The sequence below is a fragment of the Macrobrachium rosenbergii genome, chromosome 5, assembly GCF_040412425.1.
Source record: "Macrobrachium rosenbergii isolate ZJJX-2024 chromosome 5, ASM4041242v1, whole genome shotgun sequence".
NCBI classification, from domain to species: domain Eukaryota; kingdom Metazoa; phylum Arthropoda; class Malacostraca; order Decapoda; family Palaemonidae; genus Macrobrachium; species Macrobrachium rosenbergii.
The window spans coordinates 52,662,933-52,683,143 of NC_089745.1; the positions used below are offsets into that span (position 1 = coordinate 52,662,933).

Genomic DNA, 20,211 nt, shown 5'->3' on the forward strand with positions numbered 1-20,211 from the left:
GACTCATTGAGGGGAATTATGCCCCAAGCGATACCACCAAATCTGACAAGTTCCTTTCCTTCCGCTCGTGCTTTACCTATCCCTCTGCATCTTGTGGGGGGAGGGGGGAAGGTTTACTCATAACAGGAAAGGTACTTATCATTTGCTCTCCTTAGACAGTGACTCAGATGCTCAGCTGGTATCTACCCAGGTGGGACCAAGCCTGTGCACCCTGCTTGGCAAATGTTACTCCTACAAATTTGTCTGACATTCGAGGTGTACATGCATCATAAATTCAGTATCTGGGGGAGATGTGGCCTTCATTCAATATTTGTAAAGTTCCTCTTACAATAGCATTCTTAGACCATGTGGCAGCTGCTAAGCAGGAAGGTTTGCTGGCTTCTATTGCCCTTGCTGCTGCTGCTGTTCCAGTTTCTACTGAGGAGGGGGATCCTTTGGCAGCAGCTATGCTTCCTGTAGCAGATCCTAATATTTTCTTCAACATCAGCTTCACCATGATGAAATGGGAGATGAACGAGACTTAATAAGAAGAGGAAGAAATGTTGACAGTCTTCTTCCTCCTATTTCTTAATCTTGTCTGTCTCCTCTTCCATGCCCTCAACTTCTCCTTCCTTCCCACAGGAGGAAGAAGGGAAATTCAGTAAGGCCTCTTGGAAGAAGTCCTGTTGGACTTTGAGAAAACACTCTGACCTATCTCTTGAACACCTGTAGGTGACTGGTTAACTTCTGGCAAATTTGGCGCAACCCTCACCACACAATCTGTGTCCCATCCCATTTTATTTGAACATGACGGCTGTTCCTAGCTCTTCCTCGTGTATTTCCTTGGAAACACTCTTGGTTGAGCCAGTGTGACAGAACCCTTCTCACCATGCACTAGTACCAAGGTGATTGAGTCATATGTGATCATGCAGTCTCTCGCTCAACTTGTGGCCCACCACAGGCTCAGGGTGTGCATGCATGGCAATGTATATGCCCTTCGCCCTATACCCTCCACTAGCTCGGCTGCTACCGAGTTTAAGGTTGATTGGTGCTAACTGTGAACTCGTTTGGGATGGTGAGTAATAACAAATTAACATCTCTCCGAGTAGTGGGTAATTCTTACTCGTTTCTTTGTTCATCCACAGCTTCTGAACTTCGCTTGAGCTGTTGTGTTGTTTTGCAAGTGTGAAGTTTTCTTGTTGGATGATATTAAATATATCCACACACTAGGATGGCACTGTCATTTGTATGAGGTCAGAAAAGCAACCGTGCATGTAAAAATATCAACACCAAGCAGCTGGCTGGATGTAGCTGCCAGGGAAGGAAAATGAGCAAACCTAAGTAACTTTCGGTTCAAGCAGGACGGCTACAGTCATTTGCTGTATAGCTATCATTACCAGAACTTATGGTTTAAGGATTATTACCCTTCAGAAGATGTAAGTTTTCTATTCTCAGCGAAAATTACAATAAAAAAACAAGCAATTCAAGTATGCGCATCTAACCTGTAATATTTTTTTCTGTGGCCACCACCCATTTTTCTAATTTTACCATTTGTCCCTTGAAATTTCTCACGACTCCCAGGAAGGCCATATGGCCCACACAGAGAAGCCTTGGTTTAGTGGATCTTGCATAAGCTCTTGGTGAACTTTTGTAATTCTTCACGTCTGTAGCTGACCATCTAGGGAAAGACTGGATGAGATCTTGCGGTAATTTACATTTTACAAGTGGTTATCTTGATCTCTGGAACTTGAGGATGATCAAGAGAGGGTTTAAGAAAGTGTCTGTGTTATTTGACTGGATTTGAAAAGTTTTGGAGAAAGGAAGCAATTATAAATTTAAGAAGCGAAGAAAATTCAATGGAGGGCGGGGATGCCATTTCATAATCCTTGGGAGAAACGAGACAAGGTGTGGACCCCTTCACCCTCTTCCCGATATAGTGGTGAACAGCTGAGATTTTTTGGGTCATATTGGATGGGTGTTGGATATGCACAGTATTAAAATCAAGGTTAATTACTGAATCTCTCTAACCAACATGATTTGTCAGTGAATAGTTCAGATGGCCTGGTTTTAATTATAAGCTTAATCGGCCATTAATTTCAAATTAAATCTGGTGAAATGCACGCCTATAGTCATAATATCTAAAGCTGTACTAAGTCAGAACTGATCATGCCAAGATTAGCGAACCCAACATCATGCCAAGAACAGTGAACCCAATGATCCCCATGTACAGAATGGCCAACCTTTTCCGGTCCGGACTCCAATACTGAGTACGGCGAAACAGTGATTCATCTACACTGTTTTGCCGTGTTTAGTACTAGCCCCTGGGGGGTCAAATGTATTTCGCCTTGTTTAGCACGAGCCCTTGGGGGATCAAATGTCTGGTACCGAAGTGTTCATGTCTAGAACAGCGAACCCGATTATTCCCATGTAAAGAATAACGAACCCTGCTGCCACTGGGTTCGCTAATCTTGACATGATCCGTCAGAACTGTAGAAAATAAACATTTTACATCCTGAATTACCGTAATTCTATTATACACACTTCTCACAGTCTGTGCTCTGCTACAGTACTTTGCATTACAAGAACATTTGAATAAAACCACAATTTGTTTTTTCTGGTTTCAAACAAAAATTCAGTAACCCTTTTAAATCTTATTCCAGCTTATACCTTTGAGAAAGAAATAATGGATGATTTTTTGTTAATATTTTCAGTTCACAATCTGCCAAATAAATGCAATCGAGGCAGCAGACAAGCTTGCAGTGATGAGTCAGCGCAGTTGAATTCCTACACAAAAAGGAGTAAAGTCCTACCAAGAATGTGACATCAAAATAAAAATCTATTAAGTGAAAAAAATAACATTAAATAACTAATGAAATAAGCGTCAGGTAAAAGTAGGGTTAATAGACCTGGAGTGAAAATCTAGGGAATCCGTAATAACATTAGCAAATTAGCAGTATAGTTTGCACGCAACTGTGTGTGTGTAGGTGCCAGGAACCGGAATCTACGGAGTCACTCTGGGATCTTCGACATAAATAAGCATGGCCAGCCAAAGCATAACCAAGGTAACCATTTGGTATTTTTTTTCTTCATAGTAGGGACAATTTTGTAAAACTTTAACGTTTAATGAACGTCTGAGTTTGTTAAGCACACAAATTATTTGTTTGGTCACCTAATAACTATGCTAGTCGTTTATGTAAGATGCAGGGTAGTCTATGGTAGTGGGGCGTGCCGAATTAAGCCTAACAAATTAAAGCCGATCCGATTTAGGCTGGGTTTAGCAAGTATGACGTGTAGGCTACGCAGCCCTGGTCCATTTGTCTCACAAATTTTTCGTAATTCCAAAATAGGCTAATTTAATATTTTTGTAAAGTAACCAGTATGAATGCCTGGCTCCCCCCCCCCATAAGAAAAAAAATTGTCTGGTACCAGGTTAGGAAATTAACATTTAGACCTATATGAAGAAAAACCAAAGTGAATAGCCCAAGTGAGAGAGTGCTAATAATATTGTGAGATTAGTCTTGTGTTATAAAAACAGGATTGTGGAGAAGCAGGTAGTGTAGGCTAGCCTAGCCTATCCCCTGATAATGATATATGGCCTGGTTTATGCGAGTCATTATCTTAGCCTACGAGGAGGAAAGTCATAACCCCCCATAGAAAAAAAAGGTAATTCTATACATTAGCTCTGCACCTGGTTTTACCTTTTAACTGGTTTTTTCTACACTTTTAGGGGTTCTGATGCTGGCGGTGCATCTGTTTGTTGTCGGCCAAATGGAATGCCCCTTCGCCGTGTCTAGTACTGGCCTGGGGGGCCGGGGAGTTGGGTACCCGTACGTTAACAGGTTATTGCACTTGCCGGATGGGAAGTGAACTGTTCGAAACAGACGTACCCATGCTCAGTCTTGTGAAGATCACGTATGGAAACCCCTTGTTGGATGGACTTCATGGGTTAATTACAGGTTAATTAAGCTCGAGCGCCAAAAATGAAAAGTAAATATATAATTAGCAACCAAAGAACTGGAGAAAAAGTCAAGTTATAGCGCCGTCGGCTGCGCGGAGCTACTATATAGTTCTACCAAAAAAAGGAGTAGAAATCTAGGGAAAATGGTAGTTAGCCTATAGGGATGCTTCCAAACTTCACCTTTCCTAACCTAACTTAGACCCTAGTGATGAAGTTGCTGCCATATCCTTTCAGAATTTGGGTTAAATGGAACCCCCTCTTGATCTTGCCACAGACAGATGCATTTGTAGTATTTACAGGGGTACCCCCAAACCTAACAACCTAAAATCAGTTATAGCATCTTGGATTAACTCTCTATACCTGCAGTGAAATTACTTCCTGACCTTACTCAAAATCAAGGTCAAGATCAGTGGCCAGAGCTTGCTCGATCACTTTCAGCATGTGTATAGCCTATACGCTGTACACGTCATACTTGCTAAGCATAAATGGGATTGACTTTAATTTTCTGAGTTGATCCACCATGCCCAACTACCATAGGCTATGGTACGATTTCCTGCTAAAGTTGCAAAGTATACTACTTTAATATAAATACCAAAGCTACGAAATTCATTCTTACACTTTGGAATTGCAAAGTTTTAAGAAAATTTTTTTAACGTCAAACTGCTTACGCTTGATAAAATAAGTTAAAATTTGCAGTCCATACTGTATATTTACCTTCCATTTTCACAGTTGAAACTGAAATATATGATTGGAGTCCTACAGTAAGGTTGGCTTTTCATCAGAATGTTCATGCTGGGTAGCAAAAGATTTAAGGTACCACCCAGGTTGACTTTCGCTTTTCACTGCTTCAGTTTGAAAACCTGCAAATCACGTTTGGTGATTGTCACCCCCCTCTGTACATAGGGCAAGGCCTATGGCACAAAGTGATCCATAGCCTTTGTTCACATAGATAAACTACAAAACGATATGTAAAAGGTCATATATCTTGCAAGAATACAAACCAGAGCCTTTCAGCGTGAGTTCAAATTGGTTGTTGAAACTTGGTGACTGGTGATAGGTAGGTAATTTTGGGCGAACCCCCCATACTGTCATCAATCATTTTTTGTCTAGCTTCTGCCAAGGATAGAAGTTAAACAGCTAAGTAAGAGGGGACTGAAGGGGATGAACAAATACTGTATATTTTTGCGTATAAGGCAACCTTTAAATCTTAAAATTCACCCCTGAAAATTGGGGGTCGTCTTATACTACCGTTCTAAAAATCAAACCTTGAATTCTCAATGATGTTTATCAGTTGGCTAGCCTTGCCCTCGGTGGGATAACCACCGACATACATGCAGAGATTCACATTATGAAATAAACTGATAACAAAGGTAATAAAACCATTTTTACTTTTATATATTATTGGCATATCTTCATAATAAATACCCTATTCAAGGAATAATTCCATATCAATAAAATCAGCTTTTATCTACAGTATGTGAGCGTAGCTGAGAAAATGTAAACAGCTCGTTCACATCAAATGTTCTAGCAACAACACAGTTGTTCGAATTCTTGGTTACTTCTATAACTTTGAATTTAAAACTAGCCTCATGTTTTCTTCATTTTGCTGGTGGTTCCATGATTGATATAGGTACATGGTAAGTTAATAAGAAATTTTAACTGACTTAGACAGTGTATGATTGTTGATGAAGTATAGGTAAATGGCCATTAATATATAAGGCTGTTTGTAACTGTTTAGAACAATTCAGTCATACAAACGATAATTATGTACAAAAATTAGTGTACATTATTGTATTGTTGTTAGGGGTTGTTTGTGATTGGTGATGAAAAGTAAATAAAACAATCGTTTCCCTTTTAGGCGACGTGTGTAGGAAAAAACACGATATAGAATCGGCTTTGGTATTTTGTTCGTTTTGAATTTCTAAGGATACAGTAATTAAAAAAAGATATTTAATAACATCATCTTTATATAACCAATATTTCATAAGATATGTAGGTAATCCTATAGTTTAGGGGTCCAAATTCACTCCTCCTTTGTGTGTTTAAGTTTTCTTTCCTATTTTCAATTTCCTCTTTCAACAGATCTGCAAACAGACGTGTATTTGCTAAAAAAATGAGCAGTTTATCTGCTTACAGAAGCAGAGATTGGAAAAAAACAAAGGGAATAAAGCTCTGCACCTCACAAGAATAGTGTAATGTGACCGCAACTGTGTTTGTGGAGTTAGCAATTAGGAACCCTGTAGGAACCTGGCACAGGCTCTTGCTCTTCAGCAGCCAATTTTTTTATAAATCTAAAAACGTGCAGTTATCTGCTTTTAGAAGCAGAGATTTACGATATTCTCAAAATTCTATGGGTCCGTATCCCCTAAGACATGTTTTTGTATATTTATGTTTCCCCTTTATTCCCTTTGTTTTTTTACAGCCTCTGCATCTCTAAGCAGATAAACTGCTAATTTTTTAATTGTTTTCCATGATTCAATAAATATTTGATAAATCCGTGTGCTGATATGGACTATGTAATGCAGTGATTTGGACCCCTAAACTGTAGGATTACCCATCCCTGTTGTTGCAAAAGCTGGCTTATACACAGATGGTTTTGTCATTTAGCAGTCGTCTTATACTGCAGATATGAGATAAATTCCAGAAAATTTACCATAATTTTTGACCTTGTCTTATCTAAAGGTCATCTTATACACAGAAATATACAATAGCTGAAGGCTATGCAGTTGATGCGGAAGGGACAGTGTAAGAAATCTTTAGTTCAATCCATTTCAAGTCATACAAAGCACACTGTATTACCCCATAGTGGAAAAGTAAAAGTTGCGAAGCAATAAATTAAATGATTATGGTCTTGAAAAATACATTAGTGCTTCATCTATCATATATTCAGACAATGTACTGAGTGTACACTGTAAGTACAGTACTGTATATTGGGTTGGCAGAAAATTACCAAACTGTCTTACTTATAACACCAAAGGGTTAATTTAAAGCATATTATTTTTATTTTATTGTGTACCAGATTAATAAGAACCTTACCTAATTCTTTGACAGGATACCGATATTTACATCACGTATGATGACCAGCAGAAGATAAATAAGTTTGCCCGATGTAATGCACGTCATGGAGACATCAAAGATGAGCTTAAATTAAAGGAGGTAGGCAAGCTGTGAATGAATAGGAGCTACTTAGGTTTTGTATGGATTGTCTTGTGGTAGTATATACTTTTATAATTAAACAAAATCAAGGTAAATAGTGCAGTTAACATGGAAAGTTTTATTGTAGATTTGTATGCATTTAGTACCACTGTCTGGAGTCAGATTTTTGTTGTCATTTATTTACTCTTACAGAATGACCTGCAGAACTTACAAGATGCTGAGGATGAGATGTTAATTGCTTTAGACAGTGAAGAAAAAGTGCCATTCATGATTGGTGAAGTTTTTATGATGAAGAGCCAAGTAAGTGTTTTTGAAATGATTATGTATTGAACAGTGTTTTCTTTTTTCATGAATTTTCTGTCTTTCTTGGGAATAAAAATCCCCAGGGTAAATCATTTTTAGTTTTTAAGAAACGCAGCTTGTGATGTGCACATGATTTTTCCACAGTAAAAGGGGGAAAAGCATAGAATATAGTGGTATGATTCTAAATAAAGTGAAAATATTATGTAATACAAATTCACCATAAAAAGAAGAGAATAAGTTGAAAAAAATTATTGTACTGAAGAAAGTTTTACCACCTTTATTCTGTATGAATGTGTTTCCTCACCTTTTAAATTCATGAAATTTTGGAAGAACTCTGATTGCCACTAAGAATGAACTAAGATACTTAGAGGGGGTGTAGAAGTAAGTTTTGATTAAGCATAGAATTTGATTTGCTAATTCCATAAAGTGTTTTCAGCTATGAAAAAATAGTGGAAATAAGGCAGCTGTAAATGGCTCATCTACTAGAGGTGTTGGTACACTCCTGGAATTAGAAATGTTGTTTTAACCAACTCATCTCCTCTCAGGAAAATAGATAACCAGGAATTCCACCTCATGGGATAAAATGATACTTTTACAATAAAATGTTTTTACAAAACTATAACTCATAAAATAGCTTGCATTACAATTTCTGAGGGAAGACGGGGAAAGTGACCTTGTTTTTTATTGTTCCTTTTTTTACGTCCTTTGTTTTATGTTTGCATAGATTTTAGTCTTTCTCTTCTTACCTTGGTTTCTTTCGAGGTGTCCTTCAGATCGCTTCGCGGATGATGTGCTATCTTTTTCTCTGCAGCATTCAAAACTCTACTGGCATAATATACTGCTCTCATTCTTGTTTTGTCCTTTTGTAATAATACAGCCCCTAGCCCGGTACTTGATGCATCACAGGCTAAGTAAAAGTCCTTCGAGAAATCTGGGTAGACTAGCGGGATTCCTGGTCATTTTACTCTTTAGTGTTTGGAAAGCTGTCTCTTGTTCTTTATTCCATTCATATTTGACATCTTTCTTTGTTAATTCTGTTAATGGTTTGGCTATTGTAGCAAAGCCTTTAATGAAAGGTCTATAGTAGCCTACCATTCCTAGGAATCTTCTCAATGCTTTCAAATTGGTAGGAGTTGGATATTCAACTATTGCTTTTATCTTGCCTGCTTGCATTCGCAGACCATCTTCACTAATTACATGTCCTAAGTATTCCAAGGATTTCATTAAGAATTGACATTTCTTTAATTTGATTTTTAATCCTGCTCTTCTTAATCTTTCCAAGACTATTTCTAATGTTTTGGTGACTTTCTAAATCTTTGCTAAAAATGATAACATCATCTAAGTAAACTGCAACATTTTCTATATCCCTAATATTTGAAGCATTAATCTAACAAACGTTAAAGGGGCTGAAGTGAGTCCAAATGGCATGACTTCAAATTGCAAGTGTTCCTTGTGTGTGCTGAAGGCTGTGAATGGTTTCGACTCTTCGTCTAAAGGTACTTGCCAGTATCCACTAAGTAAATCTAAAGATGAAAATATCCTTGCACCTCCTAATTGAGCTAACATATCTTGAATCACTGGCATTGGCATTCTATCGGGGATGGTGTTGGAATTTAACTTTCTATAGTCTATCACAAGTCTCCAATTTCCATCTTTCTTTGGAACAAGTAGTAATGGAGAATTATATGGAGATTTAGAAGGAATGACTACCCCATCTTTCTTCATTTCTTCTATCAAATTATCAACTATGGGTCTTTGGCTTATTGGTAATCTGTAATTAGGAATAAAGAATGGTTTTGTTCCATCATCTAATACAATTTTATGCCTTAGGACATTTGTTCTACCTAATTTATCTCCTTCTATTGCTATTACATCTCTGTATTTTTCTAATACTTGAATTAATCTATCTTTGTTTTCTGGAAAATCTGTTTTATTCACTTCTTTGCTTAATTCAGATGTTTGACCAGTTACAGAGAAAATGCTTCTTCTTCTAATGTTAATAATGGATTGTTGATAGGTATTCCTTTACAAAAGATAATGCCTGCATAAAGTGTTAGTTTGTTATCTGAGTAGTTCTGGACATAAACTTCACAAGTATCACCCTTCATGTGGACTAAAGAATTATCCATTCTGACAAATTCTGGTAACTCTTCATTTAGTAAAGAACATCTTTAACTCCTATCTCTTCTTTTCCCCTTAGATGTATTTTTGTTAAACACTTTGGATGCAAAATTACCTGTCTGTTTAGTATTAACTGTACTTTTTATTATCATCAGCAGTGCTTACACAACATACTTCCTCATCTTTTGTTTCTGCAAAGTAACAATGTTCTGCATCTATACTAGTTTCTTCAGTTACTGCTATTATATCATTTATATCTACTTTATTTATTTTCTTTAACAACAGTACCTCATTTACTAATTTCCCTTCATTATCATAGCTGATTACTACATTGCTATAATGTTCTGTATTTATCTCTGCATAATTATCCTCATAAATGTCTTGTTCCTTGTCATATTCAGAACACTGGAGATCACCTTTATTTATTTCTGGGTCACTTCTTTTGTTGGAGGGTATAATTTCTGGATGTGCACATCTTATCTTTCTAGTCTGTAATTTTGGAAATTCCTCCTTTCCGTTACCATTCATTTTAATTTGATTGTTCTCTTGATGATAAGTTATTTTCTGTATGTCTTTGTCGCTTGTTGAAGTCGTCTCAGACAAATTGATCAGATTTGGGTGAAACTTTTCTTCTTCAAGCGTAAAGCATACGCTCTTTTATTATCTTGTGTAACGTTAATCCTTCCTTCTCGGCAATTCAGTATAATTCCACATTTCTTCATTAATTTATATGAGAACAACACCTGTGCGGGAAAGAACCTGTCTCTAGAACTATAAAACTTTCAACAGTTTTATGTGACGAAAGGTCTATTTCTAAGTTCACATTGCCTAAACTTTTTATCTGTTTACCCGCTACTCTTTTTATTATCTTGCTTTGACCCTGAATTAGCGTTTCTTTAACGCCTAAGTAACTTGTTAATGTGTGTTTATCTATTATGCTTACAGTACTACCTGAATCCATAAGGACAGTACATAATTTATTCTGTATTGGAATTTTAATGATAGGTAAATCCTTTCTGATTATTTCTTCTTCATCCATGGAAAATACAACTTCTTTACTCTGCAATATGGATAGTGCGGATGAACCTTCACTTCTCCTATTTGCTAATTCTTCTCTTAATTTATCTTCTTGAAGGGACTTTCTTGTGGTATTCTGTGTAGGGATAAATTGTCATTGATTTGAAGACTTATTTGATGCTGAGCGGTTACTACTTAATTCAACTATTTCTTTATTTCCTTCTTGTGTTTTAAAACCAGCAATTCTTTGTTAAATGTCCTATTTTCTTACAAACCGTGCAGATTCTAGGTTTTCTACACTCATTTGTAAAATGATTTGTATACCCGCAGTTTTCATGAGGCTGTCTTGGGTCTCGCCCTTGAGCGGAATAGTTCACTTGGGTTGAAGTGTTTGTGTTTGAGTTGTGACCATATCTATAAGGTTTGTGTGGTCCACTCTTTGTTAGATTGTTTCTTCCCCTTTGATCTGGATTCCATTTTCTTTTAGTATTTTGGGCATATTTCCCTTGGAAGGTATTTGGTCTATTTCCTGCTTGTCTGGAATTATCATAGAATTTATTATTCAGTTTAAAATTAGGATTATTATTTCTGACTTTCCTTTCATTTTGTGCTTCTGTTGTTCCCACGAATTCCTTGGATAGATTTATCTCTTTCCTTTGGATTTCTTCTCTCATTGTCTTCAATGTTTGAAGGCTTGTTTTTTCTGGGATCAAGTTTTATTTTTCTGAAAGCTTTCTTTTCCTCTTCTCCAAGAATATTATATATGGTTCCAAATGACACGTAATTTAATACATGCCGTAGCTCAACTAATTTCTGGGCACTAGCCCCAAACTGATCCTTGTCTCCTATAGTAATACCTGTCTTCTCTAAATCTTCGCTTATTTTCTCTATTGCATTCTCCACGCTTGCGTACAAATTAGCAATTGTTTTATATTGTGGGTTAAGAAATCTAGTTAGGTTATATAAACCGTCAGTCTGATTTACTGGTTCCCAGAGTGATAAACAAATTTCTTTAAATTCTATATAGTTATTAAGTTTGCTAAAACTTGTGGAATTCAAAGTTTTATGTGCGTCTCCATGTTCTGAGCTGACGAGCAACAAGGCTTCATTTATCTTAGCTCTTTCATCTGTTATTCCCCCTGAAATTATACGACTATCTGCATCTGCTAGCCAATGATTTACAGTATAGGCTTGAGTCTGCTTTTGTCAGGATTGGAATCATCCACCTGTCCACAGAAGCGTGTGGCGGTTGTTATGACGGCCGCCTGGTTCATATTAAAAAATTGTAATGTAATAGAGTATTATTAGTATTATTAGTATTGTTACTATTATTATTATTGTTAGTAGTATTAGAATGATTAACACTATTTTGGTTCTGGTTATTTGTGTTATTATTGTTAGTATTTCCTTGCACTACAGCGGAGTGGGAATTTAGTCTTGAAATTCGACTTCGTCTAATTGTCGACGGTCTTAAATCGTAATGTGAATGTCTAACAGTGTTCAGTAGTTCATCAAATACTCGTTGCATGTCCACACACAAAAAAATTTTTCACTCAGAGTACATCAATCAAAAAAAAAAATTTCGTTATATTGTACCAAGATTAAAAACAATTTGTCAAATTGTCACACAAAAAAAATTAAATTCTCTATTGAGTTCAAGTGCACAATTAAAACCTTTTCAATACTCAAAATAAATTCTTATATGAAATTGGGCATCATATCATTAAAATTCATTATAATAAGTACACAAAATTACATATATAACTTCTCAAATAATCATCACCAACCGAGTAAAAAAATAGCTAATTCCCTATCTAAATTATTTACTAAATAATTAATTTATCATAGAGAGAGTAATGCTGGTATTTATGCAAAAAGAATTTTATTCACTAGAGAGAGTTTTCTTAATTTTCAATCTTATAGCAAGATGCAAAAAAAAAATATATCTTCACTTATTTATTAAGAGAGAGAGTGGATAGTAAATTCCTTACTGTGTTGTGTTGTTGATATCGTGATATCGCTAAATGTTGTTCATTCGGGCGGTGAATGTTTCGCTGTCGAATCACTACGTCTGCGTTGTTTTTCGCTGTGGTTTTCCGCTTTCGGAATCTTGTTGAAAGTTTGTACGTTGTTTTTCTTCAATCACTCGATGCAATGTCGCTAACACTGGGCTTATTATCGCTGTCGGCGTCTTGCTCAATTTGTTGACGGTAACAGTTCAAAATGTTTTTGGCTTCGGGACGCAATAAACTGTTTTATTCACACTCGGCGTTCTTGTTGTAAGCTGCTATTCGCTGGAGTATTTTTATTTCTTCTGATATATTTTGTTCGTCGTCGTAAAAAAAATATAAGTTCGTTTTGTAGAATTTCGTTTTCACTGTAACTTAAATAATTGCACTGATAATTTCATTAATGTTCGTTTGTTTTCGTCTCGCCTTCTGGATCCACTTTAGCTGCCACCAAATTGTAATGTTTTTATTATTCTTTTTACGTTCTTCGTTTTATGTTTGCATAGATTTTAGTCTTTCTCTTCTTACCTTGGTTTCTTTCGAGGTGTCCTTCAGATCGCCATGGGATGATGTGCTATCTTTGTATATTTATTCCTTTTAAATATTGATATCTCTCAGAAAGGCGTATAGAGACGAAGATCGGTAATTTCTTCACTTTAATTAGTACTTAATATTATAAAGATCAGTACAAAATTAACAAGTTACAATGATAGAAACGAATCACTCTTGAATCAGTCTATATGGGGAACACAGGCGATTGGGAGAAGTACTCTCCTTGAAGGACACAATTCTGACTCTGGTCTCCTCGTCGGTCTCTCACTTTCGTTGAACCCTCAGGAAACTTGCTATCTGTAAATCTCCACCTCCTTCTAGCCTTATTGGAAGGATTAATCAGCAAGGCCTCCCCTTCAAGTAGCTGATTGGAAGGACTGTAGTGGGTGTGATTCAAATCTCTCCTTAGAGGACTTGATAGGAGGTGATCTTAGGAGGGTGTGGAAAGACCCTCCCACACATAATTGATTGGAGGTTGAAGAAGTATATCACTTGGGTCAACCCCCAAATTCCTGGAACTTCCACGAAAACACCTTCCGGAGAAGGCGGGACTATAGAATCAGCTGTTGTAAGCATTTAGACTGTGCTGACTCATGTTTTGCTTGGCTTCAATCGCGAGGCCATTATTTCCCATTTTTACGACTGTTTTTATGGCTTAAACACGATATACTGCAATGTAAACATCTCGCGTATTGATAACACGACCCAACAGCATTTGGCCGTTATCACTGTGTTCTTTGCCTCTCTCTTTACTCTTATTTCTCTCTCCTTCTCTCTCTTAACTTTTTCTCTTTCTATCTCTCTCTCTCTCTCTTTTCTATTTAATTTCCCTATCTATTCTACACCACAACAAGTAGATTTAGGTGTAAGAGATCCATTCCCTTCCAGCAGTGGGGAATGGAGCAATAATAGACTACAGATACTCCTCACTTAATAACGTACGGGTTCTCCTACCAGTCGGGTATTGTATGCAGCAGGAGAATAGTTCATGTAAATTGCGGGTTCTACAGCATTAGCAATCATATACTGTACATGTCTGTTTGTCTGCTACCCCTTTGTCTCTTGCAGTGTGTGGTTATTCTATTCCAAGTTGTAATAAAGTTAGTATCCCTTAAGAAAATGTGATCAGTACAATTGCGTGTATTAGTAAACACATTACGGGGAGTCCCCGGTTATCGGTGGGCTTGGTTATCGGCGCCGATACATACCTAATAGAGGCACCGATAACCGAAATTTTTGGCGCTTTTTGATGCCAGTAAGCCCCAAAAATTGCCGATTTTTGGTTATCGGTGACTTTCGGTTATCATCATGCAGTCAGAACAGAACCCGTGCCGATAACCGGGACTGCCTGTACGTATTTACCCAAAGTTTCAGCCTGTACTTTACATTGTTTAAGCTCAGGTAAACAGCATGTTTGGATGGTGTAAGGATTTCCAAAATGTTCTGTGCCATACCTTATTAGTGACAATATTTCTTTTTCCTTTCCATGGACATAATTTTTCTCTCTCCTTTTTTAAGGGGAGCACCTACGCCACAAGACCCTAATATGAAGTAAATAACTGTTTCTACCTTATGATTGAGGGGATTTGCTTCAGATTTTTACCATTTATTCTAAAACTAATACTGAAAATTCCCTCATTGGGAAATTTAGAAATTTGACCAATAAGTTAATTTTTTTTCCAGTTGAAAAAATCAGATGTCACTTTTCAAAAATAATATGCAAAACAAAAAGTGGCATTAAAAAATTATTTTCCCTATGACAAAATAAAAATATAAAGTTATACTACACTCTAAAAGTTTCATGGAGTTTGGTTCAGTCTTCTTGGAGAAATAAGCATTTAGCTTTTAAAAAAGTAACTTTTACCCTTGGTAAATAACCTCTAGCTCCAGTGGTCTGCTTAAGGCATGCAGGCTAAACATTTTCAATAGCCAGAGTGTCAGAAAATAGTAGCAATAAGCAAACATGTTAGATATTGCTAAAAACAAGTTCATGGTATTTCTGGAAAGGTATTTTCAGACTGGGACTTACCAAACTTGCATTCCAGTTCATGTAAGTTTTTTTAAAGCTTTAGTTTCTCCATATATTCATTTACTTACATATCCAATTTCTTTTCCATTCATTTTTTGCTTAATATTTACCTTTCTTATTATACTTTTTACCTTTCTTATCGATTCCCCTGTATTTTTGTTCTCCCTCATTATGAATATGGGGGCTGCTTGAGAAGCATGAACCCAGTTGACCACTAGATGGCTTACATTGCCTTCATTTTACTTACTACTCAATGGTTTCTTCATCTTTTATTGTTTGTTTTATATGGTATGCTGGTTACATGCATTTTTGTGTATGGATTTTATTTATCTTGGAAATTATTTAAAAAATCATAGTTGATTACCCCCATAATTTTTTAAATGAACTTTTCCTCTCCATTATGTAGATTTTACTTTCATGCCAGCAGTAGTTTGACAGATCAAAACAAAAAATGAGAACACTCGGTTTTCTATGAATGTCTTTGGATCCATCTACTTGCCCCACCCCCCCACCAGTCTACTTTTGTCAGCCGGTTCGATAGAAGATTGTTAAAGAGTTATCTTTGCTCAGTTTTTTGTTGATGACTTGGTTTGTAAATTTACTTGAATTTTCTCTTGTATGTGGATGGTAATGATAAAATAAGGACCTGTATGGTAAGAGGTTGCCCTAATAGGCTTCATTCTAGTTCCACTGATCCTCATGACTTGTGAAATGTCGAGGAAAAGAGTGTAATGTGAATGGCTGTTGTCAAGTATGTGAATGTTGGTCAACTGAATTATGGTAAAACTGGTAAAATGTCCTAAATGAAGAGAGGCTGGTCGTTTGAAAAAGCAGCTAAAGAAGCAAGAGGTTAAGTCTCCTAAGACTAGTGCTAAGAGAGTGCTTGATTTGTCTCCTTCCCCTTTTAGTAGCTTTGTTAGGACCTCTTCTTCTCTTCGTTCTATTACTCCTACTAGAGCTTCCCAATCAATTCAGGATGTAAGATTTGATAGAATTAAGTTAGATATTAAGGGTTTAAAGGGCTTGATAAATCAGTTAGCTGAAGTTTTTATCGGCTTTGCCCTCCCTGGGTTTTTTCAAACCTGCACTTGTGTGTGTATGAGAGAGAGAGAGAGACTCTCACTCACTCTCTCTCTTGATCCCGCAAAATGGATATCTTTTATGCTGAAAGATATCCATTTGCAAAATTCAAATAACAGTTGTATTAAGAATGATTATTTAAATAAAACTTGTTTTACATGCTGTGTGCAGTTATATTTCATGGATTATTGTCATATTATTATCATATAATTTGTGAACATGGCATTCAGGCACCATTTACATTCTGATAAAATCAACTGCTGATTGTGTTTTACTGACATCATCATAGCCATTAATTGTTAAATGAAATGCATGTTAGAGATTTGTTTTTTTTTAGACTGTCAAAGCTGGGTTTAAAAATGCAACTTACTTTAGATATAAATGCGGTAAGTTAAATGAAGTAAAGGTGTGATTTCGCCAGTATCGGATGTTGCTTTTGCCTCTTCCAAAACGTTTTGTAGCCTGCACATTATTTGTTTCTTCAGCCACACATACAACTGTAAATTTAATGACAAACTTTCATACCACTCTTTCCATTGCATGAAGATTTATTTTATTTTTATTTATGGAAGGCACCATTGAAAGTCAGGAAATTTTTAACAAGTTGACAACTGTAACGCAACCCTTAATAAACGTGTGTTAGTTACGGTAACTGACATTGGCAAACAGTTGTTTCTCAATTAGGTTGTTTATGTCCGTACTGGCTGTTGTTTATGGCGGTGTTTTACGTGCAGTAGTAATTGGTTATTAATTACAAGATATAGTAATAAATTGTTAGACAAGTCACAAGGCTGGTATGCCTGATTTAAAGTAGGAAGATTTACATTTAACCTAATGAACTTTTGCTTTTAAGCCTATTTCTTAGTTAAAAGCTAACTCAGATATAATAGCCTGTGTATTATCAGTGGTGTATTTACCAAAACTGAGACAGACATGTAAAGCCTAGCTTAGTGTAATGCTGTATACAGAAAATACGTATCGCACTAATACATAATGTATATGATGAAATCATGTTTTTAGGCGAAATTTCAATGATCATATGATACACGAGTGTATATAGAAATTACGGTTCTTTTGTATGCTGTATGTTTTTGAGTTTCACAGAATGTTTTTGCTGGAAATAAATTGTGTTTGTATATTTACGGAGCAAGCTTTGGTTTCGAAATCTAAAAAAATCCAAAAACTGAAACATGGCGCCACCCTTGTAGCCGCTCGAGAACTAATGGCGGCTGATTCAAAATGATCCCAGTTAATGAGGGTTCCTGGACCATGGAATGCTGGATTTAAGAGGTTGGACTGTAGTAGTATATGGTACATAGGATTTTATAAGAAATATTTTTTTGTTTGGTATGAAGTAATAATATTTTTGTAAGAACTGAGTGTCAGGATGTATATTTATTTTATGGTAGACAGTATTTTCTTTTGACAGGAGGAAGCACAGGAAGCTATAGCATCCCAGCGTGAAGCCTTACAAGAGGAGATTAGCAGTTTGAATTCCCGAGCCAGTGAGTTGATGGACACTATGACTCAGCTGAAAGCTGATTTATATGGAAAGTTTGGCAATAACATCAATTTAGAACCTGAAGAAGAATGAAGTATTTAGAGGCTTCCTAATATTTGTTTTTGGATGTTCCCTGTGAACTAAAGTATTGCCCCAAGGTGGGCTGATTATGCATTTTGATAATTTTGTGAATTTTTTCTTAATTTTAAATGCTACCATGCTCTTAGGGTAAAGATTTTTAATGGTTTTGTAATTCCAATAACTGACATTGACTAGCTTGGGTTTCACTGACCCCAATATTGGTTAATTTCTTGCCATATAGTTTGAATGACAGTATTTTATTCCTAATTTTTTCTTGTTATTTTTTTGCAATAAATCTTAAATATCCATAATTAATTTTTACCAGAACCACAATCTGAGTACATTATAGATTATAGGGGAGAAAATTTGTTGCACTAAGGCTCATCACTTTGAATTTTTGTCTGTATTCCATGTATTTCATATATATCTTGAAATTACAGTGGTTTTGTTGTAAATGGTTGTTTGAATAATTTACAGCTTTGGTCGATTTTTTGGGATAATTCTGGGTTTTATTCTTGGGGAAATTCTGGATTTCATAAAGTACCTGTCAGAAAACTTTTTCATCTCATAAGCAGAAAATATGAGCATGTACTTTGACAGTAAAGGACTCTTTCAGGTTAAATTTCTACTTCTTTGAGGCAGATAAATACATTTGAATTGATTTTTCATAGTATCTGACAGTGAACAGTAATTTATATCTATCTTTACTTCTTGGATCACTTGCACTTCATAGTTTATGCTATCTGGGCAATTTTTTGTCTACATTCATACAGTCGACTAGTTTAACTGGACCATTCTTGGTTTTATTGTCCAGTGGTATATCTTTATTACACATTCTTTATTACCCATTTAGATGCAGTAACAATGTTAAATATTTCTCCTCACCCATGTAAACCATTGTTTCACAACAGCCTTATTTAAGTTTGTGACTACACCCATCTAAAAATCTGAATTTGGTTACATAAAAGTAATCCATTTACTTATTGTACAGTAAAAGGTGTCATTGACGTTTAGTACTGAAATGAATATAGCTTGAATGCTCCATATGCATCATATACTTGCATAAAGAAAAATTGAAAGATAAAAAATTTACAGTGTCTTATCTTTAGAGGGCCAAAAATCTTGAGGGAAAAATAAAGCCATACATAAAAGGAATGTTTAATGTATGTACATATAAAATATATTACACATAAAGCATTGTTTTACCAAAAGAAATATGATTTTTCTTTTTTTTTTTTCTTTTTTACTAATAAAACAGATTTTGCTCTTGAACACCATCAAACATTGCTGAAAAGAAATTTAACTACAATCAATATATACTAAAAAAAGTAACTGTTACTTCAGCAAAAATAATGGAAACCTGCACTCCACACATTTTGAAAAGCAAAACTACAAATCAAGCTCTGGCCAAATTTTGATTAGTGTCAAAATTCACATTTGAAATAAAGTATATTCTACGGAATGCATGTGAAATCCTGTTGATTAATTTTAAACAGGAATGATTTTTTGCAACAGCAATCTGCTGACACCATAACATGTTATAGTCTCAGGCAATGAGCTAACATGGCTTATTTCAAAATTACATAACTCCTTATATTCAATAGTTTATCACAGATATTTTGTCAATAAGACCATTTAAGGAAACCAAGATGACAAGACAATAATCGCACAATTCTACAAAATCATGAATCCTAATGCTAATTAAAGGAAATGCAACTGAAATATGTATCAAAATGTTACTTGGCATTTGGTGTATTAAAAGTCCTACAGTGTTATCCAATATACAGATACTCTTTACCTTGCAAGCATACAACACAGGTCTTTTTAAAAGATTCTTTGCAAGACTATGTGTACTTTCAGTAACTAGACAGTTGCTCAAAAAACATAAGTGAATTGCAAAAACCAATATTGCATAAGAAGTTGACATAATTCTTTTTTTTAAAAAGCATAGTAAATGCTGCTAAAAATAGTTTTGCCACATTCTTGTATAGCAGCAACTAATGTAAAACTACAAAAATAAATAACATTTACAAAAAGATTTTTTATGATTACATTTAAGGTAGCAAAGTTAAATGGGGTAATTTGCACTTTACCATAGAACACTGTTTACTGATTGGGTATGTAGGTGGGGCTTCATGATTACTAAAGTTACTTAAGGATACTGTATTATGAGAATGCAAGCAAATGTTAGACCACAGAATTCTTAATCACAAGGTCTCTACACAGAAACTGGCCAAGGTCATATGTGATAACCTAGTTATAAATTGGTAGTGTACAGCATTATGATGGCTAATGGTACGTGAAAGATGGAAGGAGAAAGGCACAAAGCCTAAATTACTGACTATGCTTGTAGTAGTTTTGTACCATATTCCAAAAGTCATTTAGTGTAATGGGCACCCTTCTAAGGCAAAATTGGTTTTAAAAG

At 35.6% G+C, this 20,211-nt stretch overlaps 1 protein-coding gene across 4 annotated transcripts; it reads left to right on the plus strand.

Moving 5' to 3' along the window:
* The first annotated feature begins 845 nt into the window (after nt 1–845).
* Nucleotides 846–18,241, plus strand: Pfdn4 (prefoldin subunit 4). 4 transcript variants are annotated; one of them, XM_067104343.1, is made up of 5 exons: nt 846–1,054; nt 2,691–3,041; nt 6,989–7,093; nt 7,286–7,393; nt 17,634–18,241. In XM_067104343.1, exons 2-5 carry the CDS (start codon nt 3,018–3,020, stop codon nt 17,796–17,798), a joined length of 402 nt encoding a protein of 133 aa, XP_066960444.1. In that variant the 5' UTR covers nt 846–1,054; nt 2,691–3,017; the 3' UTR covers nt 17,799–18,241. The 4 variants fall into 4 exon arrangements, with proteins under 4 accessions (XP_066960444.1, XP_066960446.1, XP_066960445.1 ...); XM_067104344.1 differs by lacking the exon at nt 846–1,054 and adding an exon at nt 1,262–1,415; XM_067104341.1 differs by lacking the exon at nt 846–1,054 and adding an exon at nt 1,587–1,685.
* The last annotated feature ends 1,970 nt before the right edge of the window (nt 18,242–20,211 follow it).